The sequence below is a fragment of the Chiloscyllium plagiosum genome, unplaced genomic scaffold (genome assembly GCF_037043375.1).
Source record: "Chiloscyllium plagiosum isolate Xiang-an unplaced genomic scaffold, Cpla_swu_hap1 HiC_scaffold_9, whole genome shotgun sequence".
Taxonomy (NCBI): Eukaryota; Metazoa; Chordata; class Chondrichthyes; order Orectolobiformes; family Hemiscylliidae; genus Chiloscyllium; species Chiloscyllium plagiosum.
This window is the reverse complement of record NW_028270147.1, coordinates 114,538,211-114,559,446: the sequence shown is the minus strand read 5'-3', so window position 1 is coordinate 114,559,446 and position 21,236 is coordinate 114,538,211. Positions and strand designations below refer to the sequence as shown.

The window sequence follows — 21,236 nt, the reverse complement described above, 5'->3', positions numbered from 1 at the left end:
AGAATCCAATTCAACAGCAGGGACCAAAGAACAAGGAACAATACAGCACAGGAACAGGCCCTTCGGCCTCCAAGCCTGTGCTGACACATTTTGCCCTTCCATACTGAAACTTCACCTACAGGATTCATATCCCTCTATTCCCTTCCTATTCATGTATTAGAGCAGGTATTTCTTGAATACTTCTATTGTGTCTGCTTCCACCCCCTCCTCTGGCAGTGTGTTCCAGGCACTCAACTCCCTTTGTGTGAAATACTTGCCTCGCACATCTCTTTTAAATTCCCCCGCCCCTTGAACCTCTGTTCCCCAATAATTGACCCCTCCACCCTGGGGATAAAAAGCCTCATATTCTCCACTCCACATATCCCATTCACAACTTTAAAAACTTCTATCAGGACACGCCTCATTTTTCCGCATTCCAGTGAAAACAAACCCAGTCTATTCAACCTTTTTTCAGGACTACTATCCACCATACCAGACAATATCCTGATAAACATTTTCTACACCATCTTCAAAACATCTAAATCCTTCTGGTGGTGTGGTGACCAGAACTGTGTACAATATTCCAAGTGTGGCCTAACTAATGTTCAATAAAACTGCAGCATAACCCGTCTATCCTTATACTCAATGCCCCTTCCAATGAAGGCAAGCATGCCGTAACCCTTTTTTATTGCCTTACCTCCCTGTGCTGCCACCTTCAGTGATCTGTCAACATACACATCCAGATCCCTCTGCATATCAATACTCCAAAGGATTCTGCCATTCTCTGCATAATTCCCACCTGTATATCACCTTTAAAAATGGATCACCTCACATTTGGCTGGATTAAACTACATCTGCCATTTTTCTGTCCATGCATCCAACTGATACAATATCCTGCTGTATCCTCTGACAATCCTTCTCAATTTCTGCAACTCTATCAATCTTTGTATCAACCATAAACTTACTCATTGGACCAGCTACGCTTTGCTCCAAATCATTTATGGAGATCATGAACAGCAGAGTTCCCACCACTGATCTCTGTGGAACATCACTAGTCACAGCCCTCCATTCTGAAAACCGTTCTTCCATCGCTACCCTTTGTCTCCTGTGACTAACCTAGTTCTGTGCCCAATGCTGGGAACATTTTAGACAAGACACCTTGTTGCCAGCTCGTTACTGCAACTTGATCCAGTTCATCCAGAAAGAGAAAAAGGACAATGTGCAGATTGTTGAACAGGCCCCTACACCTGGGCCTGAAACAGGAGCCCAAGCTCCAACACACTGGCCTCACTTCACACCAACCTTCACACAGTGCGGTGTCATGAACTCAGGCCATCAATCCCTCTGGGACCGGGACGGAGTGACGGAACAGGGACAGTGTCGAAGAGTCAATAAGGATTAAAGCAAGATGGAGAGGGTGTGTTGGAAAGTGCTTACTGGAGGAAACATACGTTGTGATACCCAATACTGACAATGTCTACGTGTATCACAGAATGAGAAAAAAGTACAATCTGAAGACAATCTAAAGTCACATTAATGTATTTCTTTTTGATATACCATAGCATGCAGGGCATTTTCATTGTGGTGTCCTGATTCGAGAGCTGTACTCTCTCAGATTGAGCCGGCTGGATCCTCGCAGAGCCCCAGTTATTTGTACTGTTCAGTAATGTGGGGGATACCGATGGGGGTACACCTGATGAAGGAGCGCGCTTCGAAAACTTGTGATTTCAAATGAACCTGTTGAGCTAGAGCCTGGTGTTGTGTGCTTTCTGACTTTATATTGTGCGGGCACAGTGGAACAGCTGCCTTCCACTAACTATAGAGTACTTGCACTGCAGCTGAGGATTATGGGTAACGACTCCTTCCATTAATAAACCCGCAGTCATTCCAGTGGATTCCAGTGGGAATGACCTGTCAGTTGCTTCCCAGATTAGCTTAGATTAGATTACTTTACAGTGTGGAAACAGGCCCTTCGGCCCAACAAGTCCACACCGACCCGCCGAAGCGCAACCCACCCAGACCCCTACATTTAGCCCTTACCTAACACTACGGACAATTTAGCATGGCTAATTCACCTGACCTGCACATCTTTGGACTGTGGGAGGAAACCGGAGCACCCGGAGGAAACCCACGCAGACACGGGGAGAATGTGCAAACTCCACACAGTCAGTCGCCTGAGGCGGGAATTGAACCCAGGTCTCTGGCGCTGTGAAGCAGCAGTGCTAACCACTGTGCCACCGTGCCGCCAAATGGTGATATTACATGGTTCACCATCGCCACCTCCAGGACAATTCGGGAAGAGCAACAAATAACCGACACATCAACGCCCGTCCCATCCCAGGAGAATTTAAAATAAATGGCATCCAATTCAAATGAACAAACTGGTGAGGCTTGAATTCATCTCTTTGAAAGACTGGAGCCTCGCCCAAAAACAGAGCCTTGAAATGAGTGAACCTGGTTTGTCAGACTGAATGGTGGAGTGTCCTTCAGATTAGCAGCGGGATCAGCAAAAATATAGTTATACGCAAAGATCTTACAAGCAGCCATCAAAGCGTGCCACCAAAGTGCAAAGATCAGCATTTGAAGCCCCACGTCGCTACCTCCATCCTTGCTTGTTGCTCTTCCCTACTTTTCCTGCAGAGGGGGGTGGTGAGCCATGAGTTTCTCGAAGAGGATCTGACAGAGGGACAAGGCCATGTCCTCGGCCTGAGCACAACTGCCTGACCTGCTGGGCTTTTCCAGCACCACACGTTTCGACTCCGAGCACAATCATCCCTCAGGAGAATGAGCTGTGGCACAAGAGGAAACGTGGGAGTATTGGAAAGGCACCAGCAGCCTGGTCAGCCTGCAGAGGGGCAGAAACAGATTTGATGAATGAGCTGATATCCTTCCGAGCTGAGGTGCAGTCTCAGGCTTTCAGAGCCACACAGTTTACATTGTTACTGCCCGTGGCTCCATGGGCAATGCTCCTGCCTCATAGTCAAAATGGTCATCAGGTTGAAACTCACCTCAGTAATTAGAACACAGAATCCACACTGAGACTGTGGTGCACTGCTGAAAGTTGCACAGTCTCTGGCACCATCATTTGAGGCTCCACCACCACCACACCCCGACCACCCCCACCCCACCTCAGCGGGCTCGACAAGATCCCATTCTGAAAGATTCCCTTGGCTGTCCTGCTCGCTATTCAACGAGTGCCAACAAAACAGATGTGTTTCCAGTGACACCCACATCCCAGGAAAGAATAGACAGCCTCAGTGGTAATGCCATCACCTGAACCTGCAGGTTTCAAGCTCCACTCCAGAGACTGGAGCACTATCCTGAGGCTGGCAAAGGCAAAGATGCCATCTGCTGGATGATTGGTTAAACCACTGCATCCTCAGGTCAATGTGAATGTAAGGGCTTTCCAATCATCTCAGACAAAATCCCCCCCAGTGTGCTGACCAATACTTCTCTCATAACCAATGGCATTAAAACAGATACAGAAACAAAATACTGCAAATCTCAAATAGAAGCATGATGTTGGAAAAAGGGAACAGGTGCAGCCTCTGTGGGGACAGGAGGAGTTAACTTTTTGGGGTTCAGTGATGTTTTATCAAAAAAGCAGCAGCATTTTATTTTATTCCATTTTAAGTTGTTTTATATTATTTTATTTAAATTTTGTTTATCAAATTTTAGCCCGTTTGATTGGCACCACTTCCGCACACATCCATTCCCTCCACACCAACACTCAGTAACATCTGTGTGTACTATTTACAAGATGTACTGCAGTAAATTCATCAAAAGTTCTGAGACAACACCTTCTAAACCCATGATTACTTGAATCAAGATGGACAAGGGCAGCAGATAAAATGGGGACATCACCCCAGCAGGTTCCCTCTAAGTTATTCACCAGTTTGACTTGGAAATATTATCACTGGGTCAGAATTCTGCAATTCCCTTCCTAAGGACATTGTGGGTCTACCTACAGCACCATCTTGTCCAGGACAATTAAAGATGGACAGTAAAAAGGCTGGTAAAAGTAAGAGTAAGTGTGATTTGGGACCAGAAAGTGAGACTGTGATGTTTCAGTTATTCCTGGACATTGGTGTGACCACATCTCAAATAATGTGTGTAGTTTTGGTCTCCTTATTGAAGGAAGAATATAAATGCATTAGAGGTGGTTCAGAGGAGTTTTACCCGGGGCAATTCCATCCCATTTGAAGAGGAAAGAAAACCCAGGTCTAGTTTATGGAATATTTATTTCTCAAACACTGTAGAATTGTTATTCCGAGTAACAAGAGCCTGCTGGTCATATTCATGAATACAGGGTTCCCAATGGCACTGGCTCACAACAGCTGAGTTGAATTTCTTGGCCTGGGATCTTGCTGTGCCTAAGGGATGGGTGAGGGAATTTCCATCAGATTATTGTGTTCCCCAGTGTCCCTTCCTGCATTCCTTCTTTTCTCCATTTATTGGGAAAGAATTCCTTGGGACCCTGCATTCCTTCTGAAAGTACCCCTTCTGGACACAGTTGTAGAATTGCCCTCCTGCTCCAGGGACCTCATTACCCCCTCAATTCCCCCCTCTTGTTCCAGGCCTTGAAGGTGGAGGTTAACACTTCACACACCTTTCCCTGAGGTTTCAACTCTGGCCATTTCCAAAGCACACACGAGACAGAGACTGAATCTTCTTCATCTTTATTCCTTTTTCCAGATTGACATTGACAGAAAACAGACTTCAATTAACAGCCCAGACAGAGGAAGCCGCACAAATTCACAGCCATAATGGAGCTTGAGGAAAACACTTGTGGAGATTTTCTCAATGACGTAAGAATCCTGACCCTTTAAAAAGTGACAGAAGCTTAAATTGGAACTGGCAGCTGAGCAGGAAGGAGATCTGGTTTACTGAAGCAGAGACTTCTGAGGTTCACATTGTTTTGTACAGCTGACAGTTTTCAGCATCTTCGAGAGGTTTTACTTGGCATCACGAGTCTTCACTGTTCAATCAAACACTCCCAGAACAGGGTCAGCATGGGGTTTGATACAGAGTAAAGCTTGTTTTTGATGATCCCAATGACCTGCCTTAACCCTTGAACCTCAGAAGTGTCTCTGAGCCAATCCCAAGAAGGAAGAGAGTTGAAATTCAATGCTGACAATGACCTTTGTCCTGCCAGCTCAGCCCTGTTCTATTTAAAGTTGTGTCTCCTCTGTGGACTGTCTCAAACACTCTACACACATTCTGATCTCCTGATGCTCTTGCTGAGGGGAGAGGGGAGGGTCACGTGGGTGAGGGCACAGGAGAAGCGAGCGTTGGACTCCCAGTCAGACCCAGAGAGGGTCAGCAGGCTGCTGACACTGTAGGTGCTGTCCGAAGCTCGCAGGTAGTTGCTGGTCTGAACCCCGTCCGAAATGACTGCACCGTCCTTCTTCCACTGCACCTCCAGCTCATCGGGATAGAAGTGATTGGCAAGGCACACCAGGGTGGCAGTGCCCTTGGCATTGACCTGCTCTGGGGAGGGGGGCAACAGGGTCAGCTTGGGCTGAGAGTTCTCACGGCCTGAAAGACAAGAGAAACAATTTTAATCCCTGCCATTCAAAGGGATTTCAACTCTGAACATTCACTGGCAAAACAATCCATTTGAACATTTGTATTCAATACCTAACAAACCCCATAAAAGGACAGGGCCTTTTAAAATTGCTTCTTGGGATGTGACTGTCACTGACAGGGCAAGCATTTATTGCCCATCCCTAATTGCCCCTGAGAGGGTGATGGTGAAAAAGAAGAGGCAGTTTTGGATCATTCTTTAGGGAATGAATGTGGGTAGCTGGAAGGGCTATCAATGGGGGAGCATTTCAGTGACAGTGATCAGAACTCAGTGAGATTGAGAGTCGGGATGGAAATGGAGAACCATGGGGCAAGTGTGAAAGTTTTCATTTGGGAACAAATCCATTTTACTAAACTGGGCAGGGATTGGGTAAAAGTGGCTGAAAGACAAAATGCAGGGGTGAAATTAACCAGGATCTGAGGAAAGCAAAGAGCTGACAGGATGAAATGTGTCCAAATGAAGTCAGGGAAATCCCAGTGATGTTTTATAATCACAGAAAGAACAAGAGAATGAAGGAATGTATGAGGCCCATTCGAGAGCAGGAAGGGAACTTGTGTGCAGTGGTGGAAGATGGAGCAATGGTTCCTCATGAAAACTTTTGGTCTGTTTTCACAAAAGAGAGGGACATACATAGCAGTAACTGTAGTTCAGAGGAGAACTGTGCACTATTGGAACAGCATCTTTCACATCTGAAAGACTCCCAGTTCATCCAATGAAAAGAAAGATCCATGCTGTCCCAAAGACATTTGCAGACAGTGTGGGACTTGTTTGAAATGGGATCACTGTTGTAATGTCGGAAATGTGCAAGCCAGATTGTACACAAGATCCCACAAGCAACAATGAACCAAGGAACATTTTTGAATGATGTTTGTTCAGGAATAAGTATCAGCCTGAATATGATTCAAAGAGAAAGTGGATGGAAAATGAGGAAATGAAAGTTAAAGGAGAAGTGAGGAATACTGGTTAGTGATGGGATTGATTGTTACTCGAAAATAAAAGGAAAGGCACAGAGTATTGTGAATGTCATATTGTACTGAGGAAACTTAAAAGTGCAGGGAAGCTCAATATAGAACAAGCTTAAAGGTTTTGTCTCTTAACACATGAAGCATTCGGAATAATGTAGACAAAATGGTACCACACAAACCAAGGGAAATCAAGTTTGCGAGGAGTTTAAACTAATTAAAGAAGGTAGGGACTCAGGAGAAGTTATTAAAGTATCCAGACCAAGTAATAGGATCGAGAGTATGGAAAGGATCAAGAATCGAACTTGAGGCCCCGCAGGGTGGAATGGTGGGTCAGTGGTTAGCTCTGCTGTCTCACAGCTCCGGAGACACAGACTCAATTCCAACTGACTGTCTGTGTGGTGTTTATACATTCTCCCAGTGTCCACTTGGGTTTCCTCCCATTGTCACAAAGAAGTGTAGGTTAGGAGGATTATCCATGGGAATTGTAGGGTGGGTAGGATGCTTTTTGGAGGGTCAGTCTGGGCTGAATGGCCTGCTTCCACGCTGTAGGGATTCTGTGATTGCTAAAGGAGATAACGATGAGAAGGAGGCAGTCAGTGCATGATGGAGGGTGTTGTACTTCGATGCATCGAGTTTATGAAACAAGGTAAATGAGCCTGTAGTGCAGGGACGTGGCTGCAAAGGGATCAGGGCTGGGAACTAAATATCCAAGGATGCACATCGTATTGAAAGGAAATGCAGGGGGATAGAGGGTCAAGTGTGAAGGAGGAACTGAAGGTAATCCTTGTTAGTCAGGAAATGGTTTTGGGGAGACTGATGGTATCAAAACTTGGTAAGTCCCCAGGGGCCAGCAACTCATCAGAGTATTTAAGAAAGTGGGTGTAGAAATAGTGGACACATTGTTGATCATTTTCCAACATTCTGTCGACTCTGACAGAGTTCCAATGGACTGGACAGTATCCAATGTAACTCCACTTTTTAATAAAAGGAGGGAGAGTGAAAATGAGGAATTATACATGAGGAAAATGCTGGAGTCAGTTATTAAAGATACTGTTACCGAGCATTTGGAAAGCAGTGACAGGATTGGTCCAAGTCAGCATGGATTTACTAAAGGGAAATCAGGCCTGACACACCTTCTGGAAGGTTTTGAGGATGTGATCAGTGGAGAATGGACAAGGCTGAATCAGTGGACAACAAAAATTGACGAAACAGTTCAGCAGGTCTGGCAGAATCTGTGGACAGCAATCGAAGTTAACATTTCAGATTGAGTGACCCTCCCTCAGGACCCAGTGGATGTTGTGTTCTGGACTTTCAAAAGGCTTTTGACAAGGTCCCATACAAGAGATTAGTGAGCAAAATTAAACCTCATGGTATTGGAGGTAATGTATTGACATGGAGAGAGAACTCGTTGGCAGATAGAAAGCAGAGAGTTGGAATAAATGGGTCCCTTTCAGAGTGGCAGGCAGTTATGAGTGGGGTACCGTAGGGTTCAGTGCTGGGACCCCAGCTGTTCACAATATACATAAATGATATGGACAAAGGAATTGAATGCAATCCCTCCAAATTTGCAGATGACACTCAGTTGGGTGGCAATGTGTGCTGTGAGGAGGATGCTAAGAGGCTGCAGAGTGACTTGGACAGGCTGGCTGAGTGGACAAATACTTGGCAAATGCAATATAATTTGGGTAAATGTGAGATTATCCACTTTGGTGGTAAAACAGGAAGTCAGATTATCAGTGAATGGTGAAAGTTTAGGAAAAGGTGAGGTGCAATGAGAGTTGGGTGTCATGGTGGAACAGTAACTGAAAGGGGGCATGCAGGTGCAGCAGGCAGTGAGGAAAGCTAATGGCATGCTGGCCTTCACAGTGAGAGGATTTGTGTACTGGAGTAAGGATGTCTTGCGGAATTAAGGCCTCAGCTTGAGTATTATGTGCAGGTTTGGTCTCCTCGTCTGAGGAAGGACATTCTTGCTATTGAGGGAGTCCAGCAAAGGTTCTCCAGACTGATTCCCGGGACAGCAGGACTGACATATGAGGAAAGACTGGATCAACTGGGCTTGTACTCACTGGGATTTAGAAGAATGAGAGGAATCTCACAGAAACATATAAAATCCTGATGGGATTTGACAGGCTTGATGCTGGAAGAATGTTCTTGATATTAGGAAAATCCAAAACTAGGGGTCACAGTCGAAGATTAAGGGTTAAGTTATTCCGATGTTGTGAACCTGTGGAATCAAGAGATATGGGGGTGGAGTGGGAATGGGATAACAGATTGCGTAATCAGCCATGATCATATTGAACGGTGGTGCAGACTCAGAGGGCTGAGTGGCCTATTCCTGCAGCTATTTTCTATGTTTCTAATGATGCGTAGAGGTGTGAGGGTGGTGGGGGTGTGTGTGGGAGGAGCAGGTTTACCCTGTCAGGAAGAACTGAAATTACATCGACAGCAAGAGGAAATATGGAGTTGGAAAGCATAGAATCTGTGTGAGTCAACTTAAGGACCCACAAAATAGCAAAGAGCTTGATGGGAATTATGTACAAGTCTCCTCTCAGCCGGGATGTGGGGCAGAAAATAAATCAGGAGATAGAAAATGCATGTAAGAAAGGGATTATTACAATAATCATGGGGACTGCAATATGCAGGTGGACTGGGAAAGTCAGGTTGGGAATGGATCTCAAGGAAAGGAATTCATGGAATGTCTGCGAGATGCTTTTTTTTGGAACAGTTTGTGGTAGACCCACTAGGAAACAGGTAATTCTGGATTCGGTGATGTGTAATGAGGCAGCCCTGATTGGGGAGCTGAAGGTGAGTGAACCCTGAGGGGGCAGTGACCATAATGTGATACAATTCACCCTGCAGTTCGAGAGGGAGAAGCTGGGAAGTATATGAAATAATATCAATGAGCAAGTTAGACAAAGGAGAGCCAATGGACATTATCTGTTTGGGTTTCCAGAAGGCCTTTGACAAGTTGCCACACAGGAGGCTGCTAAATAACATAAGAGCCCATGGGGTTTGGAACCCAGTACTGACGTGGACAGAGAGTGGAAATAAATGGGTCTTTTGCAGGATGGCAGCTGGTGCCTCATGCAGTTCAGCAGGGGGCAGTGTTGGGACCTCAGCTATTCATGTAACAATTAATTATATATTAACGATCTGGGAAAAGGAACTGAGGGCATTGTTACTAAATTTGCTGATAACACAAAGATGAGGGGAGGGGCAGGGAGAATTGAGGAAGCAGGGAGGCTGCAGAAGGACTGGAAAGGCTCAGAGAGTGGGCAAAGAAGTGACAGATAAAGGGACTTAGGAGTCCTCTTTCAGATTTCACTTAAGGTTAATATGTAGGTTCAGTTGGCAATTAGGAAGACAAATGCAATGTTAGCATTCATTTCAACTGAGTTAGAATACAAGAGCAGGTGTGTAGTGCTGAGGCTGTATGAGACTCTGGTCAGACTGCATTTGGAATATTGTGAACAGTTTTGGGACCTGTATCTAAGGAGGGATGTGCTTGCATTGGGGGAGATCCAGAGGAGGTTTATGAGAATGACCCTGGGGGTGACAGCCTGGTCTGTTGAGGAGAGATTTAGGACTCTGGATGTGGACTTGATACAGTTCTTAAGGATATGCGGAGATCACATTGAAACTTACAGAATACGGAAAGGTCTGGATAAAGTGGGCGGGGACGAGATGTTTCCACCAGTAAGAGAAACATTGGCCAGAGGGCACAGCCACAGACTTTAGGGATAATCCATTAGGACTGAGATGAGGAGGAATTTCTTCTGCCAGAGGGTGGTTAATCTGTGGAACTCATGCTGCAGAGGTGAAGGCATTGAGTGTGTTTCGGACGGACATTGATAGGTTCCTGATTGGGAAGGCGATCAAAGATAATGGGAAGAAGGCAGGAGAATGGTCGTGAGAAACACATCAGCCATGCCCAAACAGCACAGCAGTCTTGATGGGCCGAATGGCCTAATTCTACTCTGTTATCATATTGTCTTTTGAACAAACTCTGCAAAACCCTGGAACACTGAAAGGCCTGGATTTGAGCCCAGCTGGAGCTGTTTGTCATCAGAACTTTATCAAGGGATAACCAGGGAGTGGTGAGAGTGTGCACCCTGTTCCATGTGGGAACTTCAGGATGCTTCCCATCTCCTGGAACACCATGAGTTCAGGAAGTGTGGTCAGTGACAGCAATTGGAGCTCTGGGTTTCGGAGCTTGAGCAGCAGCTGGTGTCAGTGCGGAGCGTCTGTGAGGCTGAGAGCTCCGTGGAAAGCACGTTTCTAGATGTGGTCACTCTGAAGCTTCAGAGTATGCAGGGAGAGAGGGAATAGGGGAGCAGCAGACAGTCCAAAAGGACCAGGCAGCTCGTACAGGAATCCCCTGAGTGCATCCCACTGTCCAACCAGGTTTCAGTTTGGAATCCTGATGAGAATGATGGTTCATCTGGGGAGTGCAGCCAGAGTCAAGTCCATGGCACCACTGGGACTCAGCTGTACAGGGAGGCACAAGGTAGACTGGAAGAGCGATAGTGAGAGGAGATTCGAGAGTGAGTGCAATCGATAGGTGTTTCTGCAGCTGCAGATGGAATTCCAGGATGGTGTGTTGTCTCCCACCCTGAGGGGAGAGGGGGAACAGGCAGCAGTTGTGGTCCCAGTGACAGAGGGAGAAAAGGGATGTGGTCCTGCAGTCAGAATTTAGGGAGCTCTGGAGGCAATTAGCAACAGGAGCTCAAAATTGTAAATCTCTGGACTACTCCCAGTGACCAATGCAAGTGAGGATAGGAACAGAAGGATAAGGCAGGGTGTATCTGAGGCTGGAAAGGTGATCCAGGAGGGAGCGTTTGAGATTCTTGGGACATTGGGAATGATTTTGTTGGAGATGTGACCTCTATAGACCAGATGGGTTGCTCCTGAACAGAACTGAGCTCCTTGTGGGGTGATTTGCTGGTGTTGTTGGAGAGGGTTTAAATGAACATGGAAGGGGGGCTGTGGGAACCAGGAGGAAATATCAGGGAGGAACACCAAGGAAAACAGAATCATGCAAGAGATAGATACTCTAAAGTAAGGAAGAGTAACTTATTTGGCCAGGTCACAGTGAGGGAGAGAGTAATAATTTCTAAATCCAACTGACTGTGTGCATGTATGGGCCTGCGTGGAGTATGGGGAGTAAGATTGGGGAGTTACAGACGCATATTACCAAGTGGAAATCTGGTGTTGTTGCTCTTACAGATGAGGCTCAAATGAGGACAGGACTGGGTGTTAAATATTCCTGGATACAAGGTGTTCAATAAAGATAGGAAAAGGGGAAGAAGGTGTGGGATTGGTTAAGATAGGTGCAGAACTGGAGAAAGAGGATGTCCCAGAGGGGTCAAGGGCAGAATGGATTTGGTTTGAGATAAGGAACAAAAAAGGTGCAATCAGGTTGTTCAGTGCAGTCTGTCGGTCACCAACTAGAGGGAAGGATGTAGAGGAAGAAATCTGGAAGAAATTCACAGCACACATTTGGGCAACTTTAATTATCAGAATATAGAATGAAATCGGAGCTGTGTGAAGGGCAGAGAGGGGCCAGAGTTGTGAGAGTGTGCTCGGGTGAATTTTCTCCAGTCGTGTGTTCCCATTCCAATCAGAAAGGAAGCTCTGCCAGACCTGGATCTTGGGAATGAGGAGGCCCAAGTATATTGAGTGTCAGTCAGAGGACATTTAGGGAAGAGTGACAATTGTATCACAAGGTTTCGGGAGACAGTGGAAAAGGACAAAGAACAATCTAGAGTAAAGTCATGACCATGGATCATATCCCATGGATCACCTCCAAATGTCTCACTCTTAGAATTTTCATATTTTATTTTAAAACAAAATATGAATGAGTTACTAATCTACTATATTGCCGCAGTATTTATGGTTGAGAAGGACATCGAAGTGAAGGAAATTCAGGAAATAAATGTTGATGTCTTGAGAAGAGTCCATATTACAGGAGAAGAGGTGCAGTAATCTGTTCTTTAAACTCATAAAGGTAGATAAATCCCCAGGAGCTGATCAGCTCCATCCCAGTACTTTGTGGGAAGCTTGGGAAGAGACTTTGACACCCCTTGGTGAGATGTTTGTATCATCAACAGCCACAGGTGATGTGCTGGAAGACTGGAGCATGGCTAATTTTGTGCTGATATTTAGGAAGGTCTGCAAGGAATACCCTGGGAATTATAGACCGGTGAGTCTGATAGTGGTAAGTTGTTGGAGGGGATTTTGACAGAAAGGATCTAAATGCATTTGGAAAGACAAGGATTGATTAAGAATAATCCACAAAGCTTTGTCAGTGGGAAAACATGTCTCACAAATTTGATTGAGTTTTTTGAAGACATGACCAAGAAGATAGCTGAGGGCAGAGGGTAGACATTGTCTACATGGACTTTAGCAAGACCTTTGACAAGGTGCTGCATGGTCAATTGGTTAGTAAGTTAGATCAAGTTGGATCCAGGGAGGGCAAGCTAACTGATACAAAGTTGGCTTAATGGTTGGAGACAGAGAGTGGTGGTAGATAATGGTTGTTCAGACTGGAAGCCTGTGACCAGAGATGTGGCAAAAGGATTGGTTCTGGGTTCATCATTGTTCATCATTTATAGAAACAAATTGAATGAGAATATAGGGGGCATGGTTGTGAGTTTGCAGATGACACTAACATTGTTGGTTTCATGGACAGAGAAGAAGGCTATTTGAGAGTACATTTACATTACACATTGAGATAATAGGGAGGTGTTACATTTTGGTACAAAAACCAGGTCAGGGCTAACACAGTTAATTGTGGGGCCATGGGGAGTGTTGTCAAACAGGGAGACCAAGGGGTGGAGGCACATAGAGGATTGAAACTGGTGTCACATGTCGACAGGGTGGTGAAGAAAGCATTTGGTACAATTGCTTCTATCGGTCAGAGCATTACGTGTGGGAGTTGTTACGATTCTCCAAGGTATTGATCAGGCCCATTCCCAGTCACCCTGCTATTGGAAGGATGTCATTAAATTGGAAAGGGTGTAAAAAGGATGACAAGGATGTCACCGAGACTGGAGGGTTTGCGTTCTCAGGAGAGGCTGGTTAGGCCTGGGCTATTTCCCTTGGAAGGTCAGAGACTGCTGGGTGACATTTTAGAGGTTTATAAAATGATAATGGCCATAGATAAGATGACTAGCTCAGGTTTATTCCCCCGAGTAAGGGAGTCCAAAACTAAACAGCAGAGGTTTAAAGCAAGAGGGGAAAGATTCAAAAGGGACCTGAGGTGCATCTCATTCACATAGAGGATGGTGCATGTCTTGAATGAGCTGCCAGAGGAAGTTGTAGAGGTGAGTATGATAACAACATTTAAAAGGCATTTGAACAGGTACATGGACAGGAACGGTATGGGAGAAATTAGCTAAATGCAAGCAAATGGGACTACGGGAAAAGATAAGGGGAATAATTCATGAAGGATGTGAATATTTTGGAGATGGGGTAAAAAAATTCAAATAGGAGGTTCATGGATGAGGAAAGTCAGTTGTGAACAAACGTTGGAGAAGTTTGGACTGTCTGCCTTGGAGAAGTGAAGGCTGAGAGGAAATTTGTTTGAGGAATTCAAAATCAGGAGGTGTCTGGCCAGAGGAAATAGGGAAAAAATGTTCCCACTCATGAAAGTATTGAGAAGGAGAGGGCACAGATTTAAAGTAATTAGTGAGAGAATCAAAAATGAGATGAGGAAAAACATTTTCAGCCAGTGAGTGGTTAAGGTGTGGAATGCACTGCCTGAGAGTGTGGTGGAGGCAGCTTCAATTGAAACATTCTGAAGGGAATGAGACTGTTATTCGAAAAGGAACAATGTGCAGGGTGACAGGGAGAAGGCAGGAGAATGACACTCAGTGAATTGCTCATTCGGAGAGCCGGCCCAGACAGGATGGGCGGAACGGCCTCCGTGTGCACTGTAACAATTCTGTGATTGTGTGATTGAGCAGAGTTAAAGCTGGGGGAGGTGGGAGCTCGGTGTCTCACTGTGCTGCTGCTGCTGCTGCTGCTGCTGCTGCTGAGGTCAGTGAGATCAGAGACTGGGACAGGGAGCCAGAGCTCGCATCAAACTCTGCCCATGATCGTCACACTGAGACTGGCAGGAGGCTACTCACTGATTTCACTCCATGCTGCAGGAATGGGACCACAGGCTGCAAATGGGCAGAGCTCCTCCTCACGGTGAGTAAAACTGACTGACTTATATCTTGCTGCTTAAATGGACAATGGAACTAAAGAAATACAGTTGGACACCCTGTTAGACACAGTGCTCCTTAATCAACTATTTCATTCACTGCAGCTTCTCACTAATACCTTCAACAATTCAGCATTTGTGTTTTAGAAAGTGTGTTTCAGTATTGACAGGATTTATAATGGAGGATTGAGGTTTACTTACTCAGTCGGAGCTTGGTTCCTTTCCCGAACGTAAGCCACAGTGAGAGCTCCCAGTGCAGAGAGTGAACAAAAATCTCTGCTCTTTGCTTCCCTTTCTCACTCACTCTCACACTCTCCCTCTCACTCTCTTTCTCTCTCCCTCATTCATGTGTCTTTCTGTCTCTGTCTCTCTGGGTTGTGTCCAGCTGGGCTCGGGCGGTTTGTCAAATGTATTTTTCAATGTTAAGTTTTGCAGCTGTTCTTCACGTGTGGCGATGGAGTGTCAGAGGGAAACTTGAGGCCTTCAGTAAATGGTGGACACCACAGAGACTGGAGTGTGTAGTGGACAGTGACAATCCAGCATGGGTTAGTTTGTTCATTTACATTTATATGTAACTGGATGTGTCAGTACAGGCAGTGGGACTGTGCCTATTGAGGTTTTTGTATGGCTCTGTAACACTGTGTAGGGGGAGCTGCTACCCTGCTGACAGTAATAGTCAGCGACATCCTCATTCTGAACGTTGCTGATTTTCAGGGTGAAACTGGTCCCTGATCCACTGCCCGTGAATCGATTGGAGACTCCTGTGAATCGATTTGTTGCATAATAGATCAGGAGAGAGGGTTTCTGACCTTCTCGCTGCTGGTACCAGTTAACATAGTTGCTAACAGATTGACTGGCCGTACAGGTGATGGTTACAGTGTGGCCCGGTCCCACTGACAGCACCGGGGGAGACTGGGTCATGGTGATGTCCCCATTGATACCTGAGGGGTCAGAGAGAAACACAGTGAAGTCAGAACTGTCACAGAAAGAGCCTGTCAAATGAGAGATTGTTGGAAACACTGAACATTCCTCTGGTTTCAGCATTTTCCCTTCAATCACAAGTCAGTGGAATTGAAGAGAAATGGAGAACAGCTAAAGATTCAAGGTGGAAGGAGAGAGATTTGTACCTGCGACACAGAATGCCAGGGGCCAGATCAGCTGGATGTGTGAAATCATGGTGTGTACTCCTGTCCCTGTGCCTGGTTCCTGATAAACTCTCCCTTCACTGGGCTCTGCTTTATAAAGCTGCAGTCTGTGAGAGTCTGACTGGGTGTTCCTCAATATGTAAATGGAATCAGGCAGAGAGAGCCACGTCAGCCCCTCACACTTCCTCTTCTCTCTCTCTCTCTCTTTCTCACTGTCTCAGAGAGTCATTGATGTGAACAGCACTGAATGAGGCCATTTGGCCCATTGTATCTGTGCTGTTAAACAAAGATCTGATGACACTAATCCCATCCTCCAGCTCTTGGCCCATTACCCTGGAGGTTACAGCAACACAAGGGAATATCTAAACACTGCTCCAATGTCACGAGAATTTGTGACTCAACCAGCCTTTCAGGCAGTGAGTTCCAGACTCTCACCACCCTCTGGGTGAAAACATTTCTCCTCAATTCCCCTCTCACTCTCCAACTTGACTGGGCCTGGACTCACTCAAGTTCAGAAGGATGAGAGGGAATCTGATTGAAACATATAAAATTCTAACAGGGCTGGGCAGGGAGGAGGTTTCCCCTGGCTGGGGAGTCTCAAAAAAGGGGACCCAGTCTCAGGGGGATACAGGGTCGACCATTTAGGACTGAGATGAGGAAACATTTCTTCACTCAAAGGGTGGTCAACCTGTGGAATTCTCTACCACTGAATATATCAAGAAAAAGAGAGAGATAATTGTTTTGCATTTTAACAGCATGAAGGGAATGGGGAGAAAGCAGGAATATGGCTTTGAGAGAGAGGGTCAGCCATGATCATACTGAATGACAGAGCAGACTCAAAGGGCCAAATGGCCTGCTCCAGCTCCGAGTTTCTGTGTGTCCATGTCTGTGTTACCTTCAATCTCGGTCCCTGGTTACTGAGTCCTTTACTCATGTAAAAAGTGCCTTCCTACCCACACTATCACTGCCCCAAATAACCTTATACCCCTCTATCAGGTCCCCTCTCAGCCTTCACTGCTCCAAGGAAAACAACCCCAACCTTTCTAATCTTATCTCAAAGCTCACATTCAGGCAGCATTCTGGGAAATCTCCCCGTACCCTCTCAAGTACAATCACATCCTTCCCAGAATGTGGTGACCAGGACCTGTCCTCTTCTCTCTCTCTCTCTCTTTCTCTATCTCTCTCTCTCTCGATCTCCCTTTCTGACTCACACCTTACACTTCTTTCTCTCTACCTCGATCTCTCTCTCCCCCACTGTTAATCTCTTTCATATTCTCTTTCTCTGTCTCAAAGCCACTCCCTCCAACTCATTCCCAGTTCCTCACTCCGTCTCATAATCTCTATTTCTGCATCTTTCTCTGTCTCCGTCACTCACTCCATCTCTCGCTATAATTGAAAGCAACCAAATGTTATCTGCCCCTCTCTATTCCTCCCTCTGTCTCTCCCTCCCTCTCTGCATCCCAATCTACAGTCTCTCTCCCTCCCTTTCTGGCATTCTGTCTCTAACCATACTCATATCACACACACACACACACACACAGAAACTCTCTCTCTCTCTGTCTCGCTTCTCTCTCTTTCTGACAGTGTCCTGGGTGGTGACAGTTGAATGCAGGATAAATCTCCCTCTGCTCTGCACCACTAATGGACATTAACCCTTTACCCCAGAAGGATGTATTTGCCTGGAGTAACTCCCCATTTCCCAAATTGACCAGGGTTTGGCCTTGCTCAGGAGGACAAACAAATTCTTGTCAAAAGAAAGACAATTCTGTGCTGTTGGCCTCTTCTCACTGAGGACAGGTTTGGACACAAAGCTCATTCCATGAAGGCCCAACAGAGAGAGGATATCCTCAGGCCATCAGTGTGAGCTGGAGGGACAGGACAGATTCTGACCCACTGACCCATCCTGTACATTCACAACATGTTCCAATCCCTTTCCCTTTCCTTCCACTTGCATGATGAGTCTCTGAGTCAGGCTGTTTCACTGGGATGAGGGTTGGACTATCACACAGTTACAACAGAAAGGAACTGACCCCCATACCCAATAGCGACCGGTAAACATAGGCCTCCTTCCTGCTGGAACCTCCAACAGAGACCAGTAAACATGGGCCTCCTTCCTGCTGGAACCTCCAACAGAGACCAGTAAACATGGGCCTCCTATTCACTGGAGTTTCGGTTGGAGACGAGTAGATGACTGAGTTTTTGAAGAAGTAATCACGAAGATAGATAAAGGTAGAGCAGTACACTCTGTCGACATGGACTTTAGCAAGGTCTTAGACAAGGTTCCCCTGGTAGACTATTTAGTAAGATTATATCACATAGGATCCAGGGAGAGCTCGCCAATTGGATATAAAATTGGCCTAATGGTAGGAGGCAGAGGCTGGTGAGAGAGGGTTGTTCTTCAGACTGGAGGCCAGTGACCAGCCGTCTGCCACAAGAATCAATCCTGGATCCACTGTTGTTCATCATTTATATGCTCAATTTGGATGAGAAAATAGCAGGGATGGTCAGGAAGTTTGTGGCTGACATTAAAATTGTTGGCATCGTGGGCAGGAAAGAAGGTTATCCAACAGTGTGATGTCATCTTGATCAACTGGGCCAGTGGGTCAACAAATCCAGATGGAGTTTAATTTCGATAAATGGAAGGAGTTGCATTTTGGTAAGACAAACCAGGGCACAAATTACACAATTAATGGTAGAGCCAAGGTGAGTGTTGTTGAACAGAGAGACTGAGGGGTACAGGTACATAGTTCCTTGAAAGTGGTGTCACAGGTAGACAGGGTGGTGAAGAGGGTATTTGACGTGCTCACCTTCACTGGTCAAAGCAGGGAGTACAGGAGCTGGGACATCATGTTACAGCTGTGCAAGGCATTGGGAAGACCATATTTGGACACTGTGTACATTTCTGCTCACCCTGCTTTAGGTAGGAAGTTATTACACTGGTTTGGGTAAAAGAAAGATTAATTGGAAGGTTTGAATCATAAGGCAAGGATGGATAGGCTGAAATGTTTTCCAGGGAATGCAGGAGATTGAGGGGTGACCTTATAGAGGTTTATATAATCATGAGGGTCATAGATAAGGTGAATAGCTAAAGTCTTTTCCGCAGTGCAGGGGAGTCCAGTACTAGAAGGAATAGGTTTAAGTCGAGAGAGGAAAGAATTTGATGGGGCCCGAGAGACAACCTTTTCACACAGAGGATGGTGTGTATGTGTAATGAGCTGCCAGAGGAAGTGGTAGAGGCGAGTACAATTACTACATTTCAAGGACGTTTTTACAGGAACATGGATAGGAAGGATTTAGAGAGGATTGGGCCAAACACAGGCAAATGGGACTAGTTCAGTTTTGGAAACTTGGTCAGCATGGATGAGTAGAGCTGAAGGGCCTGATACCATGTTGTAATCCTCTATGACTCTATGATGATGTATACATGGGCCACCTTCCCATAGGACCAGTCAACATGGGCCTCCTTCCCATTGGATTGTCCAGTATCTGAGCTGCAAAACTGACATTGTGTCCACCACATATGTCTCTTATTTCAATCTTAATCATATTGTCTGTCTCTGCACAGAAACCCTAATTCCTGCTTGTCCCACCTCCTAAATCTATGATTCCAATGTCCTCTCCCATCTTCCTGGATCCACATTCCATAAATGCCAGCTTGTCTGATATGGAGTGGTCTCTTCCCTGTCTTACCATGTGTTGTTCCAGAATGACCCCCGACCTCACTGCCAGCCAATTGCCTCCATGGCCTCCCTCCTCCCTCACTCTGCGTCCTGCTGCAGACTCACATTCCCTCCCTCCCCCTTCCATCTTCTGTCTCTGGTCTCCTGCCCATTGCTGCTTCCTCCATCCCACCATTGACAGCAGAGCCTTCAAACCCCTACTGCGTGCTCTCTGCCCTTCATCCCTCCCCCTCTCAATGGCTGTGCTATTGAATTTCCTGTTCACTTCCATCACTTTTGGTTCACTGTTGCTTTGCCATTGATTTGCTGACTTATTCTGGTAAATCTAGTCTGGCCTGTTCCCTGAGTTGGTTCAAGAGTATTTTGCTTGAGAAAACACTCTTCTGTAAACTGGGTTGTCTGTTTCTCCCAGTCTTTGTGTAAAGGTGAGTCTAAGTGTGTGTAAGCTCTTATACAACACAGCCAGAAGTCACTGGGCCGATTGTGACAGTCACATTAGTCCAATGAGTCCCATTTACCCAGCCCTTCACGTACAACTCTGCAATTGTTTCCTTTTCAGCTATTTCTCCAAATTCCCTTTTGAAAGTTGCTGTTGAATCCACTTCCACTCACCTTGCAGAGAGTCATCATGAACTCGCTGGATAAAAATGTTCCTATCTTCTCTCTTGTTCTTCAGACCCTTTCTGAAATGCGTGCCCTTTGGTTACTGACCCTCCTGCCTGGAGAAACAATTTGTCCTGTATTTACTGCATCCAAACTCTCTAATTGTGAACCCTTCATTGAGTGAGACCTATTTCCAGCACAGGGGGAGAACATTCAGCCTGTCAGGTAAATGCTGTCATTTCAAGGAGCAATCCAGTCAGTCCCACCCCCTTCCCTACTCGACCCCCAGAGCTTTGCAGGTTTATTTCCATCAAGGGCCCATCCAATCTGCCATTGCAATCACTGAGTGTCTTCACCTGCCTCACCTGAATTGGCACTAATTTCCAAGTCATTACCAATTGCTGCTAAAAACAAAGTTCTTCCTGACATCCTGTATCTCTTACCGAACAAAATGTAAGGTATTCTCAATGTGAAGATGAGATTTTGTCTCCACACGGACTGTGCGGTGGTCACTCTTACTGATACTGTCATGGACAGATACACCAGCAGCAGGCAGATTGGCGAGGGTGATAGTGAGTATGTTTTTCCCTCTTGTTGGTTCCCTCACCACCTGCCCCATGTCCAGTCGAGCAGCTGAATCAGGTGGAACTTGACCAGCTTGCTCAGTAGTGATGCTTCTGAGCAGCTCTTGATGGTGGACTTTGAAGTCCCTTACTCAGGGTATATCCTGCATCCTTCCCATCCTCAGTGCTCCCTCCAAGTGTTGTTCAACATGGAGGAGGACTGACTGCTTAGTTGAGGTTGGAGGGGAGGGCGGTGCTGTGTGGTAATCAGCAGGAGGTTTCCTTCCCCATGTTTGACCTGCTGTCATGTGGCTTCATGGGTTCCATAGTTAATGGTGAGGTCTCCCAGGGCAACTCCCTTCCGACTGTACACACCACTGTGTTGCCTCCCCTGCTTGGTCTACCCCGCCAGTTAAAAACTGAATGAGGGAAAAATTCTGTGCAGGTTTCACAGCTTGGAGACAGAGCTGCTGCTGGATTCTGTTTCTGATCTCCGAGTGCAGGC

The 21,236-nt window shown here is 46.0% G+C and overlaps 1 gene segment (V, D, J or C); it reads right to left on the bottom strand.

Moving 5' to 3' along the window:
* Positions 1 to 4,648: 4,648 nt before the first annotated feature.
* On the bottom strand, positions 4,649 to 15,933 carry LOC148149263 (immunoglobulin kappa variable 5-48-like). The segment is given in 3 exon segments: positions 4,649 to 5,517; positions 15,409 to 15,681; positions 15,868 to 15,933. Coding segments are annotated over 3 exon segments (651 nt in total).
* Positions 15,934 to 21,236: the final 5,303 nt, after the last annotated feature.